The 23,170-nt window shown below is 45.4% G+C and overlaps 1 protein-coding gene across 2 annotated transcripts in view; it reads left to right on the top strand.

Annotated features, from left to right (window-relative positions):
- Shroom3 (shroom family member 3) overlaps window positions 1–23,170 on the top strand; it is a 297,390-nt gene that overhangs the window by 102,792 nt on the left and 171,428 nt on the right. For both annotated transcript variants that reach the window (NM_001100889.1, XM_006250723.5), the window contains exon 2: window positions 4,122–4,276. In NM_001100889.1, coding sequence (NP_001094359.1) covers window positions 4,122–4,276 — 155 coding nt within the window. The remainder of the gene's footprint in view (window positions 1–4,121; window positions 4,277–23,170) is intronic.

The raw sequence follows: 23,170 nt of genomic DNA, 5'->3' as shown, positions 1-23,170 counted from the left end.
GGGACTGTCTTCCTTGGTGAATACAGAGGTGAAGGAGTCTGGGCAGCTTTGGAGGAGATGGGACTTGAACTTGGCCTGAAGCAATGTATTTGAACTTTACTGAAACAATGGGTAGTAACTGTATTTGACCTTTACTGAGTATGTGCTGTGTGTCAGACACTGCCTTAGCCCTTGGCTAGCATGAGCTCATTGAATCCCACTATATGTGTGGTAAATGTTTATCGTTTACATGGGGAAACCGAGGCACAGAGAGGTTGAATAAGACGCTCAAAGCCAGATACCTACGAATAGGCCATATAGTTTGACTCTGCTGTTATCGGTATTGTCTACTCTGACTCTGCAGTCCAGCTGAGAAAGGAGAAAGATCCGGGTAGGAGGGAAACCTGAGCAGCGGACACAGGCACCAGGTAGTCTATTCAGTGTACAAGGACAGCATTAGGTATCCAGGTTAGCAGGGAAGTTTAATAAGCAGAAACGGCCATCGATGCAAGAGAACTAAGTACAGCACGTGACATCTCCACGCAGCCAATAACATATGGTGGGCGATTTTGAACAGCAGCATCTTCATGCTGTACGACTTCTGAAAAACAATGATCCCCACTTTTGGTATTTCTCAGTCAGCCAGGACTTGCCGTTGGCGGCTCACACGCTGGATCCTTGCATAAAAGTCAGAAACTTAGAGAACAGAAAACTTACCTTTCTCAGAGTTCACCTGTGTGACTCAGGATGGTAGCCACTCACTGTAAGGCCCCTTCATAAAGCTTGACGAGCTGTGTGTGAAATACAGTAGCATTTTTGTTAAATAGATTTTTAAAAATGCACATAAAATTCACGACTCTAAGTTGCAGTGGCTTCCTCAGAGTGATATGAATGATCAGGATGGGAACTTTCATACCTTTGTGCATGGTTTCCACTCGCCATAATAAATGTGTAAGCGTTTACTAGCAAATTGATTAAAACACTGATTTTAGTATACTATTTTTGCGGTTCAAATAAGAAGTAGGTAAGGCCCAAATCTACAACTTTATTTTCTAACTATGAAGGCAACACAAATTGCTATTTGGTCTGCTCTATAGATCTTTCTTTCTTTTTTTTAAATTAAGATTTATTTATTTACTTAATGTATATAAGCACACTGTAGCTGTCCTCAGACACACCCGACCCCATTACAGATGGTTGTGAGCCACCATGTGGTTGCTGGGAATTGAACTCAGGACCTCTGGAAGAGCAGTTGGTGCTCTAAACCACTGAGCCATCTCTCCAGCCCTGTTCTATAGATCTTAAGATCTGTTGGAGGTCTTTGACTACAGAAGCAGTTCTTCCGGGTAACTATGAAAAAGGAAAAACCCGGGCTGGAGAGATGGCTCAGCGGTTAAGAGCACCCGACTGCTCTTCCAGAGGTCATGAGTTCAATTCCCAGCAACCACATGGTGGCTCACAACCATCTGTAAAGAGATCCGATGCCCTCTTCTGGTGTATCTGAAGACAGCTACAGTGTACTTATATATAATAAATAAATAAATCTTAAAAAAAAAAAAAAAAGAAAAGAAAAAGGGAAAACCCAACCCAGGTTTTGTTTCCAAGCTTTTAAATTTGTTTTGCATCCCTCTTTGCATCGATTCATCCTGACCGATGTCCGGTTATCGTGCACTGGCACTCAGGTGCTGGACCCAAGCAAGGTTTCCCTCTGTTTGCTCCTAAAGCACACGGTCAGTGTCCTGCTCACCAACCACATCAGGGACCTGTTCAATGTCCTCATTGCTTGTTTTTCTTCCTCCAACTGACAAAACAGAAAGCAGTACAGCTGGATGTGGTGGTGCATCCGTTTAATCCCAGCACTCAGAGGCAGAGGCAGAGGCAGACAAATGTCTGTGAGCTCAAGGCCAGTCTGGTCTAGAGTGTGAGTTCTGGGACAGCCAGGGTTACTCAGAGAAATCCTGTCTAGAAAACAAACAATATAGATGTACTTATTTTATCCTGTGTGTGTGTGTGTGTGTGTGTGTGTGTGTGTGTGAGAGAGAGAGAGAGAGAGAGAGAGAGAGAGAGAGAGAGAGAGAGAGAATATGAGTATGTGCACACACGAGCACGGGACAAGAAGAGAGAACGACGTCAGGCATCCTCTAGCTCTCTCCGTTTTTGTTTGTTTGTTTGTTTGTTTTCTTTGACGCGGTGTCTCTCCCTAAACTCAGCTAAGTTTGTAGCTTACGCTGAAACCCAGCAATTCTCAGAGATTGTCTCTGACTGCTTTGGAACTGGGGTTACAGGCATCGTGGGAAGAGCTGACTTGTTGCTTAGGTGCTCAGATCCAGACTGGGCACTGCTGATTTTGGAGCAAAACTTAAAATGTGTTTATTTTGTTGTTGTTTTGAGACAGGGTTCCTCTGTGTAGTCCTGGCTGCCACAGAACTCATTTTGTAAACCAGACAGGTGTTGAACTCAGGAATCTGCCTGCCTCTGTCTCCGAGTTTTGGAATTAGATGTGTGTGCCACCACCACCTGGCTTTAAAAATAACTCACCATGGGGCTGGGGATTTAGCTCAGTGGTAGAGCGCTTACCTAGGAAGCGCAAGGCCCTGGGTTCGGTCCCCAGCTCCCAAAAAAAAAATAACTCACCATGTATAAAACAGTTTTAAGTATAAAACTGAGTGGGAGGTATTATTTTCCCATTCTCCTCCTGCACCTGCACATACCTAGCCTCCTGCTCCAACCACTTATTTATACCATTCTTACCTGTCTTAGGGTTCCCATTGTGAACAGACACCATGACCAAAGCAACTCTTATAATAGACAACATTTAATTGGGGCTGGCTTACAGTTTCAGAGGTTCAGTCCATTATCATGGCAGGAAGCATGGCAACATCCAGGCAGGCATGGTGCTGGAGGAGCCAAGAGTTCTACATCTTTATCCAAAGGCAAACAGGAGAGGACTACTGTCTTCCAGGCAGTTAGGAGTAGAGTCTCAAAAGTCCACCCCCAAAATGACACACTTCCTCCAACAAGGCCACACCTACTCTAAGGCCACACCCCCTAATAGTGCCACTCCCTGGACCAAGCATAATCAAACCACCACATCATCCAAAGTCCACCATCACAGTGTTACACAAAATTGTCTCACTTACCCAGAAGGCTTCTGTGCTATCTCCACTAACCTCTGGTGACCACAGATCTTCCACCATCTCTGTGGCTTTGCCTTTTCCAGAATGTCATATAATTACAGTATGTAGGCTTCTTTTTTTAGACTGCCTTCTTGCCACTTCTGTGTCTTTTCATTTCTGTTTTACTACTGAATCATATCCCATTGTTTGTATCACTTTGCTTATCTGGTGGGCCATCATTTGAACCGAAAAATAGAAAGCGAGTTATAGAAAACAAATCAACCGGGCTGAGGTTATATACCTCAGTTTGGGTATAAACTGAGAGTGGTGGTCGATACCTGTGGATCCCAGCACTCAGGAAGCGGAAACACAGGAGTCACAAGTGCATTCCTGTGTTACATGGCAGATTAAAGGCCAGCCTGGGCTACATGAGACTCTGTTAAAAAAAAAAACAAACAAAAAAAACCGAACCACAAAACCCACCTCAATTTCTAAAGGAATAAGCAGAAGCTCCAAGTGGATTTGGAGAGGGAAAGGGGTGTCCAGAGGGCTCTGGGTTAGTGGTCTCCAGAACTGTGTTCATCCATTCAGCAAATGTTTGTGAGCGCCCTCTGTGAGCAGAGTTACAGGTACTAGAGAATATGGCACAGAGAAATTAGCCCTTTGTTTTTACTTCTTTTTTTTTTTTTAAGATTTATTCATTTATTATATATAAGTACACTGTAGCTGTCTTCAGATACACCAGAAGAGGGCATCAGATCCCATTACAGATGGTTGTGAGCCAACATGTGGTTGCTGGGAATTGAACTCAGGACCTCTGGAAGAGCAGTTGGGTGCTCTTAACCACTGAGCCATCTCTCCAGCCCTTGTTTTTACTTCTTAAAGATCACACTTTGTCCCGGTACAAGGGGTATGGTTGCCACTAGTCTGCCGTGTTCTGCATCTGGCCTGGCATAGCTCAGGACAAAGGAATTGACCCAGGCTGGACCCAAGGTCACAGTGTCACTCCCTCATCTCTCTGAGCAGATCGAAGAAGGCGGGAAGGCTGACTCCGTGAGCTCCGGACTGCAAACTGGAGATGAAGTCATACACATCAATGAGGTGGTGCTGAGCAGCTCCAGGAGAGAGGCTGTCTCCCTGGTGAAAGGATCCTACAAGACCCTCCGGCTGGTGGTACGCAGGTGAGTGGACCGGCACACCAACCCTGTCCCTTCTAACACCTCAGTGTCATCTTCCCGTCCTGCCTGACCTGTGTAACTTATCTTTAATGCTGTCTTGGTGGGGGAGGTGCTTTCTTTATGGGGTGGGGTGTGTCTTTTTCTTCTTGCCTGTGCTGTGGAATGGGACAGGAAGTGGACACTGTCTCTTTTAAAACCATCCCCGATTTTCAGAATTAGCATTGGCTTGTTTCACCGGAGCTTCACTGTTCTCCCTAAATTCTACGTTTGAAATACCGACACATCCCGGGTGTGGCTGGAGCTCTAAGCAGCCCTGTCTCTGGACCCAAAGTGATAGACTTGGCGCTAATTTGGGTGACATTTTGTTAGCCATGCCTACAACTCAGGACTAAAAGACTGACGGCTCCCTCTTGTTTGGTCATCTTAGGAGTGATGGCTCCTTTTTGGGGGGAAATTCTTGCTTGCGATATTCTTAGTTAATTATTTTATTTTTGGGGGTATGTGTGTGTGCTTGTATGAGTTTGTGCTTACCACGTGCATGCAGGAGCCTGAGGAGGCGGGAAAGAAGGCGCCTTAACCCGCTAGAGTTATGACAGGCGGTCGGCTGTCACGTGATCACTGGGAACTAAACCCAGATCCTCTGCAAAAGCCGCAAAGAATTCGCGAGCCGTCCCTCCAGCCGGATGCTTGCAGCTTTCATCAAGGTCTCGATGTCCGCGAAGCAACTCCTGGTGAACAGAATTATCTTAGAGAAAATGGAAGAGACTCAGTTTAGTCTTCCCTATTGTAAACCAAGCATATTTGAGATCTTTTCCATTTGCTGACTCATTTCACCTACACTTGAACCCCAAGAGAGGAGGCCAGGGAGATGGCTCAGTGGGTAGACATGTGGGCTGCCAGTCCTGGTGACTGGAGTTCAATTTCCTTGGACCTGAACGATAAAAGGGAACCAACAGATCCCGAAAGTTGCTCTCTGACCTCTATACTTCCTGCCATAGTGGGCACACACGTGCACACAGATACACATAAATAAATAAATAAATAAATAAATAAATAAATAAATAAATAAATAAATAAATAAATAAATAAGCACAACTTTAAATTGATTTAAAAAGAAGGTCCTCTGAGGTAGCCTCACTATAACCACGTTGCAGACAAGTGGTAAAATAAGTTACTGAAGGTAGTGAGGCTGGTGAGCTTTAAGGCAGACTCGACTGAACTGCCTGGTCCATTGTTGATGTGACAAGGGGAACTCCTGAGCCGCGAGCCTGCACATTTTGTATATTTGGATATTCCTTTGCCAATAGGATTTCCTCTGCCTCCCTTGGAATCTAGAATTACAGTATTTGAGGACGTTCTTCTGCATTGCAACATTAGGGGACACCAATTAGGCCCTGTTTGCAAGCGGTAGAAGGTGACATTCTGTCCCCTCAGATGGTCTCTTACGAGACTCCCTCCTCTTGCAGCAACTCATTTCCCCATAGCTGACATTTCCCTGTGAATCATGTTTGGAATCCTCCCAATCACAAACCATACATGCAGAAAAACTGCCCACCCCTGTCTCTCTACGGTGAGGTCTTTGCTTAGTGTACCTGTGTGTCTGTTCCACCAGTCACCAGAGCCATCACCCTCAAGTTGCTTCTCTGGCTGTCAATGGCACGGAATGGCTGTAAGTAAAGTCTCCAGTCAGATGAGAGCAAGGTTCAAATATTGAGGTCCTCTGTGTGTAATTATCTAACGTCAGTAGAGTTGTTGTTCTCAGATAGGGTCCCACATAGCTCTCACACACACACACACACACGCACACACACACACACATATATATATATATGTGTGTGTGTGTGTGTATATATATATATATCCAAGGCTGGTCTTGAACTGATCTTTATGTCTTTACCCCTTAAGTGCTGGGATTATAGGCAAATACCAGCCCATCTTCAGTTGTTGTTGTTTTAAAATGTCTTAACTTTTATGTGAGTTTTATCTACATGCATGTATATGCACCATGTGCATGCAGTACCCAAGAAGGTCAGAAGAGGGTGCTGGATTCTCTGGAACTGGAGTTACCGATGGTTGTGAGCCATCAGACCTCTGCAAGAGCATCAGGTCCTCTTAACCACTAAGCATCTCTCCAGTCCAAATATTTTTTAGACAGCATCTAAATATAGTTTCTTCATCTTTACATGAGGATTAAAATACCTGCTTTATGTCAAGATATGAAAATAGTCTGTGTCCACCAAATGAAAGGTGGGTAAAGAAAAGATGGTGTTGTGCATACAAACTCACACATGTAAACCATATCACAAAAAACACACACATGTACCGAAATATTATAGAGCACCAAAGGGAAGGGTATTATGCCATTTACAACATGAACACAACTGGAGAACATAATGTTTCCCACATAATGAAAAGAATTCAAAAGACAATCTCTGATGTATTGGTTGGAATCTAGTCAGTAGAATTCCCAGAGGCAGACACTGGAATGGCAGTTGCCTGGGAAGACACCTAAAGGAAATGCAAAGATATTGGATAAAGAGCACAAACTCCAGTTAGAAGGTGAAAGAGGCCACATGTGGTGAAACCTGTGTTCTACGGTTGGGAGGAAGAAGCTTGGTAAGTTTGAGGCCACCCTTGACTATAGAGTGAATTTAAGGCCAACTGGGGTCAACTGGACTCTGTCTCCAAAAGGCAAACCAAGAAACCAAGACAAGGAAGTTCTGGGGATATGCTCCATACATAGCCTGGTGACTGTTGTCACTGATACTGTGTTATGTATTTACAATTTGTGGGGTAACTCTTAAGTGTCTTTACCACAAGGAAGCCTGGATGTACCCAGCAAGTACGTGCACATGCCCGTACACACACACACACACACACACACACACACACACACACGACACAAGGGTCACAGTGTGCAGTAGTGTGTGCACTGATTAATTTGATGGATTTTGATTGTTCATTACATAATGTGTACATCTATCAGATTACCCATCTTGAATATCTACACTTTCTTAGCAGAGAGTGCTGAGAATTGAATCTAATCTTCACTCGTGTTAAGAGCGTACGCTACTCCAGTGCGACATCCCCAACACCACTGCTATATACATTTTATTAGTTGTAAGTCACTAACGTTGGGGGAGGTGGGAGGCAGTGTATTTTACAAGGTGACTGAAGAAAGTAAACAGTATAGTCTACATGGTAACAAGGCAAACTTCTACTATTTATATTATTATTGTCCAACTCTAGGTAGACTTATGCATGTTTTGCCAGGTCAAGATTTAAGCGCCTATGAGATGACTCAGTGGGTCAAAGCATTTGCGACCGAGGTTTACAACCTGACTTTAATCTCTAGGACCTACCAGCCTAGACAATAGACTTCTGCAGGTGACACACAATAAATACATAAACAAATGTAATCAATTTCTTAAAAAGGGTTTAAATGAAGCACACCATCATCCCAAACATGGAGGCTGTGTTTTCAGACAGGTAGAAAGGCTCAGAACAACGGGACCCATTCCTTCTTTCTAGAAAAGAGTTGAAGGTTTAAGTCACCTTCGTAAGAACCTCCCGCTTGAGAGCAGTGGTGCTGGCAGAGAGTGATCACGGTGCTCACACTCCTGAGGTGTCTGACGGGATCGTGAAGTGTCCCAAAGGGACGGGTTCCACGCTGGTAGCCTACAGGTTTCTAGATGTGCTGTCTAATGTCTGATGATGGCACGCCATTTGAGTTCTTTCTAGCAGAATCTTTGCCAGTTGTGTTTAATTTGGCATAAAATGTTGAACTCGGTCCTTGCTGCTATGTGACCCTCTAAGCTTCAATCACCTCATTTATTCAATAAAATACAATATCTCCTTCCTCATAAAGACATTATACTGACTGTGATAGATAAAGTTAACATGCAAAGAATGTGGGCTAGGGGCTGGGGATTTAGCTCAGTGGTAGAGCGCTTACCCAGGAAGCGCAAGGCCCTGGGTTCAGTCCCCAGCTCCGGGGAAAAAAAAGAAACCAAAAAAAAAAAAAAAGGAATGTGGGCTCAACTGGGCCAGAGAGTCACATGGTACTGTCACATGGTCACTTATGTGGCTGCCTCCTTATCCAGAAGCTCCTACTTCAGTCCCTCGGTGAATTTATTCTGGTTTAGGGGCCTGTGATTTGCTTATGGGCCTAAAGTTCGTGCTGGACATTTCAGAGCTTGTGGGATTTAGGAGTATAAAGTCCCATTATATAAGCCCAGAAGCCACTGGGCACTAACCACCATGGCCAAGTGCTAATTCATTTCAAGATGGACACTTCTAATTGGATGGGAATCAATATACTTCATCCCTACAGCAATACTGAAGAGGAAGTGGTGACCTCTGCCTGTAGGAGCTGCTGTGTGTGGTGGCATCTATTCTGATGACCAGATGCTATACCCGCCCATTAGACTTCAAGGCCTTTCCCCTCTGGGGCCCCAGGGGATCACACTGTCCCCCACACTCCCTTTTCCAGTTTCAATCCTCACCACCAAATCCCCTCTCTGACTGACACATTCTTTCTTTAGATATGTTAATGAAATCGATAAGGTTACAGGCAGTCTTGCACTCGCCACAACGGGTGTGGGAAACGTTTTTGTCTCTGGGGTGACCGTTGAATGCATCCAAGCTCATCCATTTTGTATCCATGTTTAGCGTAAAGTCTCAGTGTTAGAGGAAAGGAGCCTGCCTCACCTCTCTCACAGGCAAGCTGCAGGAGGCAAGAAAGGGTGTTTTTCTCCCCTACCTCCAGATCTACTGCAAGCCGCTGTGGTGGACCGGCAGCTTTCTCCTTCAGTCCAGCCTTCATATCCAGGCCTCAACCTGAGAATTTGTTTCTCTCTATTTTGACAAAATGATTTGTAATAATTCATTTATTAGCTTGCTTTGCTTCCTAAGCGACTACTACTACTATTATTAATAATAATGTCACATGATTTTTCTAGAAACGTAACTGAGGGTGGCTATCTATGGCGGACAAATAACTTGTATAGTCAAAGTTTATGTACCTGCCTCCTTTAAAGTTATTTTGAGTGGCTGAGGGTAACACCTGTGGGGTGGACACACAAAAATTCCAAGGGCAATGGTGTTTATGTGAGTTTCAGGGTGACTGAGAACAGGCCGAAGTATAAAACACCTTCTTAAAAGACTTCAGTGACAAGAGACATGCAAAGTCCCCAGCGAGCCGCAGGTCAGAGATCTTGGGATTTCTGCTGACCCATGAAGAGGGCGGGGCTTAGCCTTTCTTGGGAGCCAAAGGGCAGTCAGTGTAGAGGCTTCAGGGACAGAGAATGCTCTGGTGCTTGCGGGCCACCGCCTACAGCTGGTGGTGGATGATGGGGGTGATGGGGGTGATATGATAAGCTAAAAGAGGCTTTGCAAGAGTAAAGTAAACAGCTCCCGGCTGGGGAGACCCTTGTGGAATGTGAAGAGCTGGAGCCCAAACAGAGAGTGTTAATTTGGGTGAGGCACACAGTGAGAGTCAACACTGCAAGTCCCATCTGAAATCAACACACACTTTATTTGGCAGACATGTGTAAAATACTTGTCTGAGGGCCAGGTGACCTTCAGAAGGAAACTGGTAGATAAGAGGAAAAGATCTTCAGATTTAATTGAACTGTATATGGTGCAAGATGCTTTATAAAAAAAATAAAAATAGATCTAAAGAAGTGACTCAGTGGTTAAGAGCACTGGCTGCTCTTCCAGAGGATCTGGTTGGTGTCCCAACACCCAGATGACAGGTCACAACTGTCTGTATGTAACTCCAGTCCTCCGGAGTCCAGCACCTTCTTCTGATCTCCTCAGGCACCAGGCATGCACAGAAATACATGCAGTAAAGCATGCATATACATAAAATAAAGTTTGCCAGCTATGGTGGTGCATGCCTTTAAGCCCCGCACTCCGGAAGCAGAGGCAGGTGGATCTCTGTGAGTTTACATCCAGCCTGGTCTATGGAGTGAGCTCCAGGACAGACAGACACATAGAGAGACCCTGTTTCAAAGAAACAGTAATAATAATAACAGTAACAATAGTAATGATAAATATTTTTAAAACAACCCCCCCAAAAGATTTAATTTTATTGTTCGCTTTATGTTGTGTTATATTTTTGTGTGTGTGTGTGTGTGTGTGTGTGTGTGTGTGTGTGGTGGGGTGTTCATGTTCAATATGCAAGAGGCCAGAAGAGAGTGTCAGACTATCTGGACTAAATTACAGGTGGCTATCAGCCACCCAGTGTGGGAACTAAGAGGGTGACCTGTACCTCCAACATATACGGCTGCATTCTATCTGAAGATGTCAAGTGACTGATGTGTTTCAGTCAGCGCTGTTTGAGCGTGGGTCCGGTCCCCTTTCAGAATTGGACAGTCAGAGACAGGAGGATCCCTGGGGGATGCTGGCCAGTCAATCTAGCCAATCAACCAGCGACAGGTCGGGCAAGAAGCTCTGGCTCACAAAATGAGGTGGATGGGTCAGGAAGATCCATGGCCACCGGGTGAAGGTGCTGCAGGAGCCAGGAGATCGAGGTTCGATCCTTAGAACCCACGCCGTGGTAGAAGGACCCTCTACACATGCCGTAGCAGCTCCTGTTGTCAACCTTTGACCTCTGCCCGCACTTGCACACATATGCAAGCACGGCCTACATGAGTACACATGCACATATATGCACACCAGAGATTCACTTTTTAAAAGATACTACTTTTGACAAATAGTATTCTGTTCTTAAACTTGGTGAACACAGACACACACTTGTTAGTTAAGCAATTTATATTTGGTATGTAAGAAAAAGCTAAGTACTTTCTATGGTAACTGTCTTGTTCGTTTTTATCTTATTATTTATCTATTTTGGTAACTGTTTTGTCTCTTTTTTAATACATAGCACTGGCTGTTGTTCTAGAACTCACTCTGTAGACCAGGCTGGCATTGAACTCACAGAGATCCGCCTGTTTTTGATTCCCAAGTTCTGGGATAAATGACATATGCCACCACATCTGGCTTTTTGCTAACTGTTTTGTCTGAGTTCTTGTTGTGTGTTCGTTTGTATGTTTACTTGTTTGAGGCACGGTCTCACTGTGTAGCCCAGGCTGTCCTGAAACTTGCTATATAGACCAGGCTGGCCTCAAATTGCCAGAGATCCATCCACCTGCCTCTGCTTCCCAAACGCTGGGCTTAAAGATATGCTACCACACTCTCTGTGCTTTTGACGAGGCTTACGCTAGGTATGTGAGAGTTAGGACACACAGGCAGTGGCCAAGCTGAGGCTGCCTGGATTGGAGGTCTGAGGGCATTAAGTACTAGCCGTGGAATTTTGGGCAAATCGTTTAATCTCTGTGGGGCTTAATGGAGAAATGTGTGACTACGGTGCTTAGGTTGGTGATTACAGCACGGATCATCTAAAAATAAAGTGTGTATTTGTTAAGTAAATCACCTTCTTGAGAAGGCCCACCCTAATCTGTAGACCACAGTGTGCAAACCAGGGTGCTAGCTGAAGTAGGACTTGAACTTCATGAGTAGGAAGAGGTCCTTGTACACAGAGGAATGAGCGTGCCTCATTCAGTGCAGACGGTGGCCATTTCACGCAGACGGCGGGCCTTTTCAAAGTGGAAATATTACTATTAGGTTTTGGTTTTTATTTTGTTTTTGAGACGAGGTCTCATGTAGCACAGGCTAGCCAGGCACTTGGTATATAGCCAAGGAAGACTTGGACCATCTCATCTTCCTCCCTCCATGTCGTGGAACCTAGAATTACAGCATGGGCCACCTTGCCTGGTTTACACTGTGCCAGCCCTTGTGCACACCAGATATTCACATCCCTTCTGCAATACATCCGCGGCCCATTTTCTTCATTATTTTTGTAACTCATGGTAATCCTACCTCAGCTTCCCAAATCCTGGGATTGTACGCATGGGCTCCAAGCCAGTTTGGAACCTTTTCCCTCCCCACTGCCTCTCTCTTCAAGCTCAGTCGAGGCATTCACTCTGAGTTGATAATGCATTAGAAAGGTTTTCTCATATTTCCCTGGAAGGGAGAGACTGGAGGATTAAAGCTCTGCTAGCATGTCCCTGTGCATAAGCTCTGGCTGTGTGATTTGCTTGGTAGAGTAAGGCTCAAGTGTCCCTCTCAGCTTTTGAGTTCTAGGCTATGGGGCTGGCACACCCCTTTACTCATAGCCCTTGGCAAGCAGAGTTCAAGACCAGCCAGATCTACGTAGCAAAGTCAGGTTAGACCAGGCTATCATCATCCAAAGATGCCAAGGGGCTAACCTGGAGCCCCTTGCTTTTTCAGTGGCCAATAGATTTGGGCTACGGAAAAAGCAACCAGAAAACAAGCCCGGGAAGACAAAAACAAAACAAAAGAACAAACCAACCCTGATTTTTAGTTCGTCTAGGACAATCTTGTACATGAAGAGGACATTTCCCTCTGACCTTGAATTTCCTGAAGGAGCTCGGGACACTCGGCTGACTTAAATTCCTACATCAGCCCCCGAAATAAAACAGAATAGTTCCAGCAGCTGTCCCTCCTTCCTTATAAAAACGAGACAGGGTTCGCTGCAGCCCTGGGGCCCACACGCTCCCAGAGGGACCCTCCCACATTTCTGAGGGCTAGAAAACCGTTTCTTCATATAGTGGGATGACGTTATTGGGTCGGAATGACTGGCTCAAACATTTGTTACCTCCATGTGTCCGATCCCTTTGACCCTTTATTTCTAGATCGAGGTTTGAAATTGCAGCTTGCCCAAGATTTGCAAGTCAATGATCTCGAAATAAATGCTGTATAATGAGCGCTGTGCTGTTGAAGTCCAGCTTAATGGATACAGAATTAACTCTATTAACTATTAATAAAGAAGGGTGGGTCAAGCCTGTTTCTTTGCCAACTAACTCATGGTTATAGTCTACGGGAGAAAATCATTTCTTAGACTGTCTACCTCCCCACAATCTCCACAGGACTGTCTCATCTTCCTCTACCTGCCTGACTCCATTCCCTGAAAATACACTTGACCTTCTCAAAGCAACTTGCTCTGATTAACAGTGTGTTAGCTTCTCATTACTGTGACAAAACGCCTGAGAAAACTAGCTTAAAGGAGGGGAGATTTATTTTGGCTCATGGTTTTAGAGTTTCAGGCTAAGGTCATTTGATTCCCCACTATACCCCAGCATCATGGAGGAGGAAGGATGGTGGGGCCCCTCTCATGGCCATGAGGAGAGGGAGGGGGAAGAGAGGGAGACGGGGAGAGGGAAAGAGGGAGATAGGGGGAGAAGGGGAGAGGGTGAGAAGGGGAGAGCAGGAGGAGAGAGAGAGAGAGAGAGAGAGAGAGAGAGAGAGAGAGAGAGAGCTCAAAAGAGAAACAGTGAACAGAACATGGCCCAGAGGGTTTCCTTTCGAGCCATTGCTGATTTCCACCGACTTGGCTCCACCGACTTGGCCCCACTTCCTAACCTGTCCATCACCTGCAAATACCTGACTATGGATCCACACAAGGATGAATCCATCTATGAGACCAGCTACAGTCACTTCCCAAACACTCCTCCTGAAACAGACGAAGCATTGAGACCCAGCCTTCAGAGAGCTGGGAGGATAGTCCAGATCCAAACATTAACAAAACCATATTTTAAAGCACTTTGCAGTAAGAGTTCATCAAAGGGAGAAATTGAAATAAAACTCCCTTCTTTGTTGCCTTTTTTCAGAGCCCTGGCTTTCCTAGAACTCACTGTATAGACCATGCTGGCCTCGAACTCACAAAGATCTGCCTGCCTCCTACAGGTGCCACCACACCTAGCTAAAAACAAGAAAGTTTGAAGCTGAGATTCAGGACCTCTTGTCTCATAAATGGAGGTCTGCAGGCCAGATGGTATAACAAGGAGGTGCCAGGTATCTGAGGTGAAAATGCCAACAGTATGAGGAAGACCAGAGATAGATAGATTCCAATCTCAGCACTGCCTGGTTCTGGCTATAAATGCCGTGAAGGCTATCTAATCTCTGTACATGTCCCTTACAATAGAGGGGTGCAGCACTAAAATCTTCCTTACTAAGATGCTATGACATAGGTCATGAATATGCAGATCCTTCATTTAATAAGCAATCAGTATCCTATGAGGACTTTCTTTTGTAGCACATATATATGTGTGTGTGTGTGTGTGTGTGTGTGTGTGTGTGTGTACTTTTTTTGAGACAGGGTTTCTCTGTGTAGCCCTGGCTGTTCTGGAACTCTCTGTAGACCAGGCTGGCCTCGAACTCAGAGATTCACCTGCCTCTACCTCTCAAGCACTGGAATTAAAGGTATGCGCCACTGCTGCCCTGACATAAAAATATTTTAAGACTATACTGTTTAGTGTTAATAAATAAAATACAGATTTGAAAAACCATGAACCTTTGTGCCTAGAGGGATCTTGTGAAAGGCCTGTTTTGGGATGGGGGTTTTGACAAAAAGACAGTCTTCTCTGGAGAACCTGAGTTGGGAAGAGTTCTGGTCACACTACGTCATAGCTTGTGGTAGGAAGCTGAGCTCCATAAAGGGAAGAAGAACTCACTAGACGAGTGCTCTCTCGACTCCTGGGGCTCTTTGGTTCCAAGGATTCATCAGAGGGATGAACCAGTCAGATTATTCACACACAGGCAGGCGATGTGAAGATGTACCCTTTGGACCGCACAGTATGGTATCTCTGGTGAAATTAAGATGTATGAAAAGAACTATTGAATAGGCCAACAGCAGCAGCTGAGAACAAACAGAAAAGGTGAGAGAATCTGTTTTATAGGCAGTTGCCAAGTATTCTATTTTTTTTTTATTTTATGGGTGTGAGTGTTTTGCCTGTGTGTGTGTGTGTGTGTGTGTGTGTGTGTGTGTGTGTGTCTATATATAACATGTGCATGTCTGGTATTTACAGAGTCCAGAAAAAAACCATTTGATTCATTGGAACTGGAGTCACTGATGGGCGTGTCACATGTGGGTTCTGGGAATCGAACCCAGGTCCTCTGCAAGATCAACAAGTAGTTTTTTACCACTGAGCCATCTCTACAGCACCACAAATGTGTTCTTTTTTTTTTTTTTTTAAAGATTTATTCATTTATTATATATAAGTACACTGTAGCTGTCTTCAGACACACCAGAAGAGGGCATCGGATCTCTTTACAGATGGTTGTGAGCCACCATGTGGTTGCTGGGAATTGAACTCATGACCTCTGGAAGAGCAGTCGGGTGCTCTTAACCGCTGAGCCATCTCTCCAGCCCCACAAATGTGTTCTTGAAACTCAAGTGCTCTTTAAGGTACACAGCTATGGCCTTCTCCACCTCACTGGCCCGAAGGTGTTACTTAAGAAATGCTTTTGCTTCATGAAAGTTCTAATTACTACCTCATCTCTCAAGGTATATGGAGGCAAATCCTCCCTAGACATATAGGAAGAGGAGAGGGTGTGTTGAACGTCAGATATGGCTAGCATGCATGAAACCCCAGGTTCAATCCACAGCTCAAAACTAGGTTAGGTAGCCCGTGCCTGCATCCCAGCTCTTGGGAGGTGGAGGCACGGGGATCAGAGGTTCAAGGTCATTCTGGGCTATAGGTCAATCTCCAGCTTGAGAAATCCTAAGGAAGAGGGTGTGTCCACCCTGGCCCTGAGAGGACTGCACTGGAGGAGACAGGACATCTATGGCAAGGGCAGGCTTCGCTCCTGTGTGATTCTTCTCAGTAGTCACACTTGCCTCCCAGGGAGTTGTGTGCCTCCTCTGCCTTGTCTGCTCTCCTACCACAAGATCGAGTGTTCTTTAAAATTCCTAATTTGGGCAAGCGGCTGGGATAAGAGTGTGAATCCTGGGCTTCGGCACCCCATCTTGGGGCCTAGCATTAGACTCCCAAGGGGAAGTCAGTAGAACTGAGAGCTCTGGTAGCTTAGCCTCTACACATTTTTTCCCACTTGAGCATGTGGTTGATGGGCGTGGGGGAGCGGTGGCGGCAGCTGTAGTGGCCTTCGGCCCTCAGGCACACGTTCAAGAGGCCTGGCATCATGGGAATCCGTGCGGTGTGCTTTGAGGAGGTATTTCAATCCTGCTGGGACCGCACTCAGAGCAGGTTTGGCTTCCATGGAGTTCTGGGCTTCGGGGTAGACGTCCGGATTTCATTTCCTGGGCAGTTGCTCCTTTCCGTGGAAAATTCATGTAACACGTTATTGGGTTTCCCGGGAGGTATGCGGTAAGATTCCCTGGCTGTAATGAGTAAAGAGGTGTTTCCCCCCGCCCTCCCCCAAGCATATAATGGTAGCTACTATTTTTATCCAGTGGGGGTGCATGTGCTCACTGAACACTGGCCACATACAAAGGAATGCCTTATTTGTTCCCCAGCGAAGGAGGCTTGATGATAAAAGCCCTGAATTCATTCCTGGGATAGCATGGCTTTATTTCAGACAAATGTATTCCAAACCGGAGTTGCCTCTCGGTGCCTGGCCACTAAAGAATGACCCTCAAATATCTGTCTGAGCCTTTGAACATGGGGGCTGAGTTCTGAGCTCACACAGAAGTTAGGGCCAAACCCCAGCTCCAAGGATGGATACATCAGTCCCTGATTTCATGATGGCTCCAGGCAAAGGAGTGTTAACTACCACCTACCCTCAATCCTGTTCTTCATAGATCTCTTGAGGTTCTGTTGGTTTTATTTTGGCCTGGATAATCCTTTGTTTCACTGCCTACCCCCTTTCTTCTTGATTATATGTCCGATTGATTGAGCGAGTGATTGAAGGAGTATGGTGTTAAGGAGTCAGAGCAAGTGACTTAATGGCAAATGGTTAAGTTGTAGCTTAACCATTAACCTTAGACCCTTCCCTGCCTTTTTTTTTCCTCCCCAGACTGTAGCTCAGATTAGCCTTAAGCACACCGTGTAACTGGGCTGACCTTGAACTCTTCTTTAATTGTTATTCTATTCATGCATTATATGTGTGCATTTTGTGTCGATATATGCCACTGTGTGTTTGTGGGTTCCTGTGGAGTTCAGAAGAGGAAGTCAGACCAGAACTGAAGTTACATGGCAGTTGTGAGCTGCCTGCTGTGTGTGCTGGGAACCGAACTCTGGTCCTCTGTAAGAACAGCAAGTGTTCTTTTTTTTTTTTTTTTTTTTTTTTTTTCTGGATCTGGGGACTGAACCCAGGGCCTTGTGCTTGCTAGGCAAGCGCTCTACCGCTGAGCTAAATCCCCAACCCCTGAACACCAAGTGTTCTTAATCACTGAGCCTCCTCTCCAGCCCCTGGCCTTGATTTTCTGATCCTCCTGCCTTTTTCTTCCTAAGTACTGAGATTATAGGTGTGTACTGTCATACCCAGTTTCTCCTGACCATTTTCACTTCTTCAAGACAACAAATGTTCTTTTCGGGTCTGAGCAAAGAATCTTAAAGAATAAGTTTGACTGTTTCTAAGGGTCCCTCTTAACCGTCAGTTGGCAGAGAAACTTCCAGATATGTCATGGTATGAACAGTAGGGTCACTTTCCTTGACTATGGCTTATTAAAGTGAGCTGCCTTAATTGTGTGCTTGTTACCATCTGTCCCTTCAGGATCATCTTCAGAGGAGGCAGCTTCAAAGAGCCTAGTCAGTTCTTAATTAAATTATACCAAAACATTGGTTGAACTGTTGTGCCTTTTGTAGAGGCCCTCACGAGGGTCTGTCCCTGGGCTACGGTACTACTAGTTCTGTGTAAGTGGCACACGCCTTTCTTCCACTGTCCCCGCATTCTGCTGTCACGCTCTACTGGGAGGCTGTGTTTGCTTAGTGGGTGAGATGTGTATAGTTATACCTGGGGAGATGGCTGTTCACTCAACATATTTGTTGTTTCTATGGGAAGGTTGCTGGGCTGTGTTCTTGGAGGCTGATCCTGAGAAATATTGTAAAAGGATTATTGGAGATGTTTCTCCAAAGGTGTCTTGAGTAGGAGTCAGCCACCACTGTTTACTGATAGGGTCCATAAACACCAGACACCTGAAACAGTCTTCCACGGGACTGTCCCAGTACCCATTTCCACAACCTCTCTTCCTCCTCCATCCTCATAACTCCAAGGAGCAGGAAGTGAACGAGAGGCAGCATTTCCCACTGGCAGTCCCATGTCACCAGTGTGTGCTGCTTAATCCAAATTAAACTTTGATCGACTGTTCTGATGCCCTTCAGGTGTTTGCATGAGCCTTAGCCTTTCTTGCACAGTCAGTCAAATTGTGGCTTCATCCTACATATCGTACATATCGTACATATTGTACATATCCTACATACCCTACATATCGTACATATCATACCTACCCTACATATCCTACATATCGTACATATCATACATATCCTATATATCCTACATATATCCTACACATCGGGATGGATGTTCCTCATCCTCTTCAGCTCTCCTTTCTCTCTTCCCTCCCCGCTCCCTACCAGTCAGAGAGGCATCCTTTTCTTCTCCTTAGGATACAAACCTATAGATGACCTAGCTTTTTACCCAGTGTGCCACTCTCTGATTCATGCTCGCTGAATATTTGTGAATAAACACAAAAGCACACCCAACAACATCGTGTACTTCAGTGGTTAGGTGTGCCAGCTCCAAGCTGGCCCTCTTGTGTGTGTTTTATGTGATGGTTGATTCTTTTTTTTTTTAAGATAAGATTTATTTGTTTTATGTAAATACACTGTGTCTGTCTCTGTCTTCACACACCAGAAGAGAGTACCAGATCCTATCACAGATAGTTGTGAGTCACCATGTGGTTGCTGGGAATTGAACTCAGGACCTCTGGAAGAGCAGTCAGTGCTCTTAACTGCTGAGCCACCTCTCCAGCCCCAACGATGGTTGATTCTTATGCCACCCAAGTCTCTCTTCTGTTCTCCTCAAGTTTCCTTACATGTGGACTTGAGACAGCAGTGCATCGCAATCAGCTGTGGGCTGGGAGACGGTTCAGTCAGCAAAACACCTGCTCTGCAAGCGCGAGGACCTGAGTTCAGATCCCAAAACCCACATTAAAAAGAGGCCAACTGAGAAGGGACAGAGTCAGGACAGTCCCCGAAGCTCTAAGAGAACCTATGATTTCAAAAGAATAAAGGTTGTCAGTAATCAAGGACAAGCCCCTGAGACTTTGATCTGGGACTTCTCTATGTGTGTGCACAGGCAGTTACACACACACACACACACACACACACACACGCACACACTTTTGTTTTTTGTTTTTTTTTTTTTTTTGGTTCTTTTTTTCGGAGCTGGGGACCGAACCCAGGGCCTTGCGCTTCCTAGGTAAGCGCTCTACCACCGAGCTAAATCCCCAGCCCACACTTTTGTTTTTTGAGACTGAGTCTCACTATGTATCCCTTGCTGTTCTGTAACTCACTCTGTTGACCACACTGGCCTCTAACTCACAGATAACCACTTGCCTCTGACCCCAAGTGCTGGAACTAATGGCACTTGGCACCGTGTTCAACCTTTTAAAATAATTGTTTTATGTTCTATGTGTGAGTAGTTTGTATATACGTGCGGTAATTTGAATATGCTTGGTCATGTCCAGGGGGTGGCCTTGTTTGGAGGTGTGGCCTTGTTGGAATAGGTACAGACTTGTTGGAGGAAGTGTGTCACTGTAGGGGTGGGCACTGAGACCCTCCTCCTAACCATGTGGGAACCCGTCTTCTCCTAGCAGCCTTCAGATGACGATGTAAAACAGTCAGCTCCTCCTGCACCATGCCTGCCTGGACGCTGCCATGCTCCCACCTTGATGATAATGGACTGAATCTCTGAACCTGTAAGCCAGCCCCAATTAAACGTTGTTCTTATTATAAGAGATGCCTTGGTCATGGTGTCTGTTCACAGCAGTAGAACCCTAACGAAGACACTCTGTATGTGCACCACATTAAGTGCCTGGTGTTCTCAAAGGTCAGAAAAGGTCATTTCCTTTGGGACTGGAATTACAGACAGTTGTGAGCTGCTACGGGGGTTCCGGGAAGAACAACCAGGGCTCTTAACCATTGAACCATCTCTCCTACCCACACTTAAACTTAAAAAACAAATCATGTGGATATTAGCTTTATAATACCATAAGGTGCTCTGTAGGCTGCTTGGGGTGGGAGAGTTATCCTCAGTTTTACCCAGCCATGTGCCCTGTGGCTACAGTTATGGCTGGCCTGGTACGATATGCACATGGGTGCAATCTAGGGGCACAGACTGAGTGTCTTACACTTTCTGATTAGATTTAAGACCTGGTCTATAGACAGAAATAAGTGGCTGGCACTGTAAATTCACTTGTTTTATTGCTGTGAAGAGACACCATGACCAAAGCAACTCTTATAAAGGAAAACATTTAATTGGGGGTGGCTTACAGTTTCAGAGGTTCAATCCATTATTATCATGTTGGGAAGCATGGCAGTGTGCAGGCAGATATGGTGCTGGCAAGCTGAGGTTTCTACATTGTGATCCACAGGCAGCAAGAGACTGTGTTACTGGGTGTGGCTTGAACATAGAAGACCTCAAAACCCCACCTCCACAGTGACACACTTCCTCTAACAAGCCCCACCTACTCCAACAAGTTCATACCTCCTACTAGTGCTACTCTCTATGTATGGGCCAAGCCTTCAAACACATGAATCTATGTGGGCCAAAGCTATTCAAACCACTTCACAGGTCAAGAACCTATGACTGGAGAACTCGTAAATCATAGGTTCGCCTACTGTTATTATTTTGCTAGATTAACATAGTATCAAACCATCCTGTTTCCATAGATTAGTGCATCTCCCAGACCTCAATACAGACACCTCTGTGTGTGTGCGTGTGTCTGTGTGTGTGTCTGTGTGTGTGTCTATGTGTGTCTGTGTGTGTGTCTGTGTGTGTTATGTGTGTGTCTTTGTGTGTGTCTGTGTGTCTGTGTGTGCTTGTGTGTGTGTATATGTGTGTGTGTGTATGTGTGTGTCTCTGTGTGTGTGTGTATGTGTGTGGGGGGGGGATATTTCAGAAACTCACAACTATTCAAAGTACGGAGCACTCTGCTATAAATGGGACAGATATATATCATACCTCCTTGGACCAACATTTTGGAAGAGGCAGAAGGATTTCAAGAGCCAGAGGTTTGGGATAACTGAGGTATAGCAGCGTCTTCTGGGCATGACAGGACCACTGCACATCTGGTCACATGATTGTCATCTGGTTGCCTGCGAAGGTCTATGCAAGACAAAACTAGTCACTATCCCATCGATGGGGAGGTACTCCTGAGGCCCCACCCCCAGCTGGGGAACTATTGATGGCTTCTAGGGGAGGGAGAGTCTGTTTCTTTTAAGGCCCCTGGTCATTCTCCAGTAAATGGCCTCAAGCTCCACACCAGTGTATGAGTAGCACAATCAGACTCAGTAAGATTTAAAACAGCAACAAGAAGGCATGAACTTGTTGAGGGAGTCGGAAGGTGTTGGGGGGAGGGTCTGATCCACGAGAAATTAGGGAAGGAGTAAGGGAGAATGTAACCAAAATACATTGTATGCATGTATAGTGTTCCCAAAGAATTAACAGAAAAATATTGTATTAACAACAATTATTAAAATCTCTCCGGAATGTCCTCCTCCCAATCCATCAGTTGTATTTCAGTGTTGCAACTCTGATACTGGCAGTAACTCAGACTCTTGGGCAGGAAAGCTGGCTCATCATCATTGCTGCCACCACCACCACCATCACCACCACCATTATCATCATCATCATATGGAGTGGAGTGTAGGGCACCTGTACCAAGGCAATGTATGGAGCTCAATGGACCACATTTGTAGAATCAGTTCTCTCTCCCATCGTTATGCTCACTCTGGGGTCTAAGGCTGCTGAGGAGTTGCCTCTCCTACTGAGCTGTGGCTCGCCCAGGAGGCCTGTTTTTAACAGCAGAAGGGTTTAAAGCTTGAGGCCTGCAGGGTAGTGGGCTCTGTCCTCCTCTCCTTGACTTACATAAGACACAAAGGATCAGGTCAGTGTGTGCATGGCCGACCCCACAGTCCATTTCAACTCTCTAGGGTGATGATTCTTCTTTTCCCTGCGGTGCAAGGAAACCTCAAAATTCAAAAACTGAACTTCAGTCAGAGAACGGGGAGTGTTCTTATTCCCTAAAGCTACCCATAAGCGTTTGAGAACACAAATGCCCATTGCTTTATTTTTTCCTTTAAATACCAAGTGTTCATCGTGGCTTGCCCTCTTTCCAAGGGCACGGCAAGATGCAGAAGTTTCTAAAATTAGACCTTTTCTGGTGCAGGTCACTGAACAGGAATGGCCTCCTGTTCCCTCTGTTTACACAGGCTTGCTTCTGACACCTTCACAACAACAGTGCCTACTTAATGAGGCAGGAAGACCGGCAGGAGGCTGTGGGAATTCCCGATCAGATTCACTGTGGGGTGGAGGGCCCGAGATCCCTGGGTGACAGCCCGACCCTAGCAGTGCTGTTTGGATTTGGGACCCTTTCAACCTTTGGCTTATCCATCCTTCCCAGCACTGTCTCCAGGTCAGGGCGGAGGTCAAAGCCTCCTTATCAGTCCCTGAGATACTATCAAGCAAAAAAAAAAAAAAAAAAAAAAAATGAGCTCATACTCTGGAACTTAAGGGCCACACGGTTTCACTTTGTTTGTGTAATTTATCTGCTGCTTCTCCTCTTGCAAGCTCGCAGGCTTAACCAGGAATCAGCTAGCTGCAGCTTTACCTGTCAATATAAAATGCTAACTTATCCTTGCTATGATATTTTCAGAAGAGCCTGGAAAAAATGAAAATTGGCCTTTACTTTTTTGGAAAAGAAAAGAAATTATTTGTACTTGTGGGTGAGCCTGTACGCCCACGGAGGCTAGGAGAGCATCAGATCCCTTTGGCTGGAGTTACAAAGCTGCCTGACAGGGTCTGGAAACACGGTCTGGTTTTAACAAAGTCCTCTGGACGAGCGGGTGA

The sequence above is a fragment of the Rattus norvegicus genome, chromosome 14, assembly GCF_036323735.1.
Source record: "Rattus norvegicus strain BN/NHsdMcwi chromosome 14, GRCr8, whole genome shotgun sequence".
Taxonomy (NCBI): Eukaryota; Metazoa; Chordata; class Mammalia; order Rodentia; family Muridae; genus Rattus; species Rattus norvegicus.
This window is presented reverse-complemented; position numbering and strand designations above follow the sequence as displayed.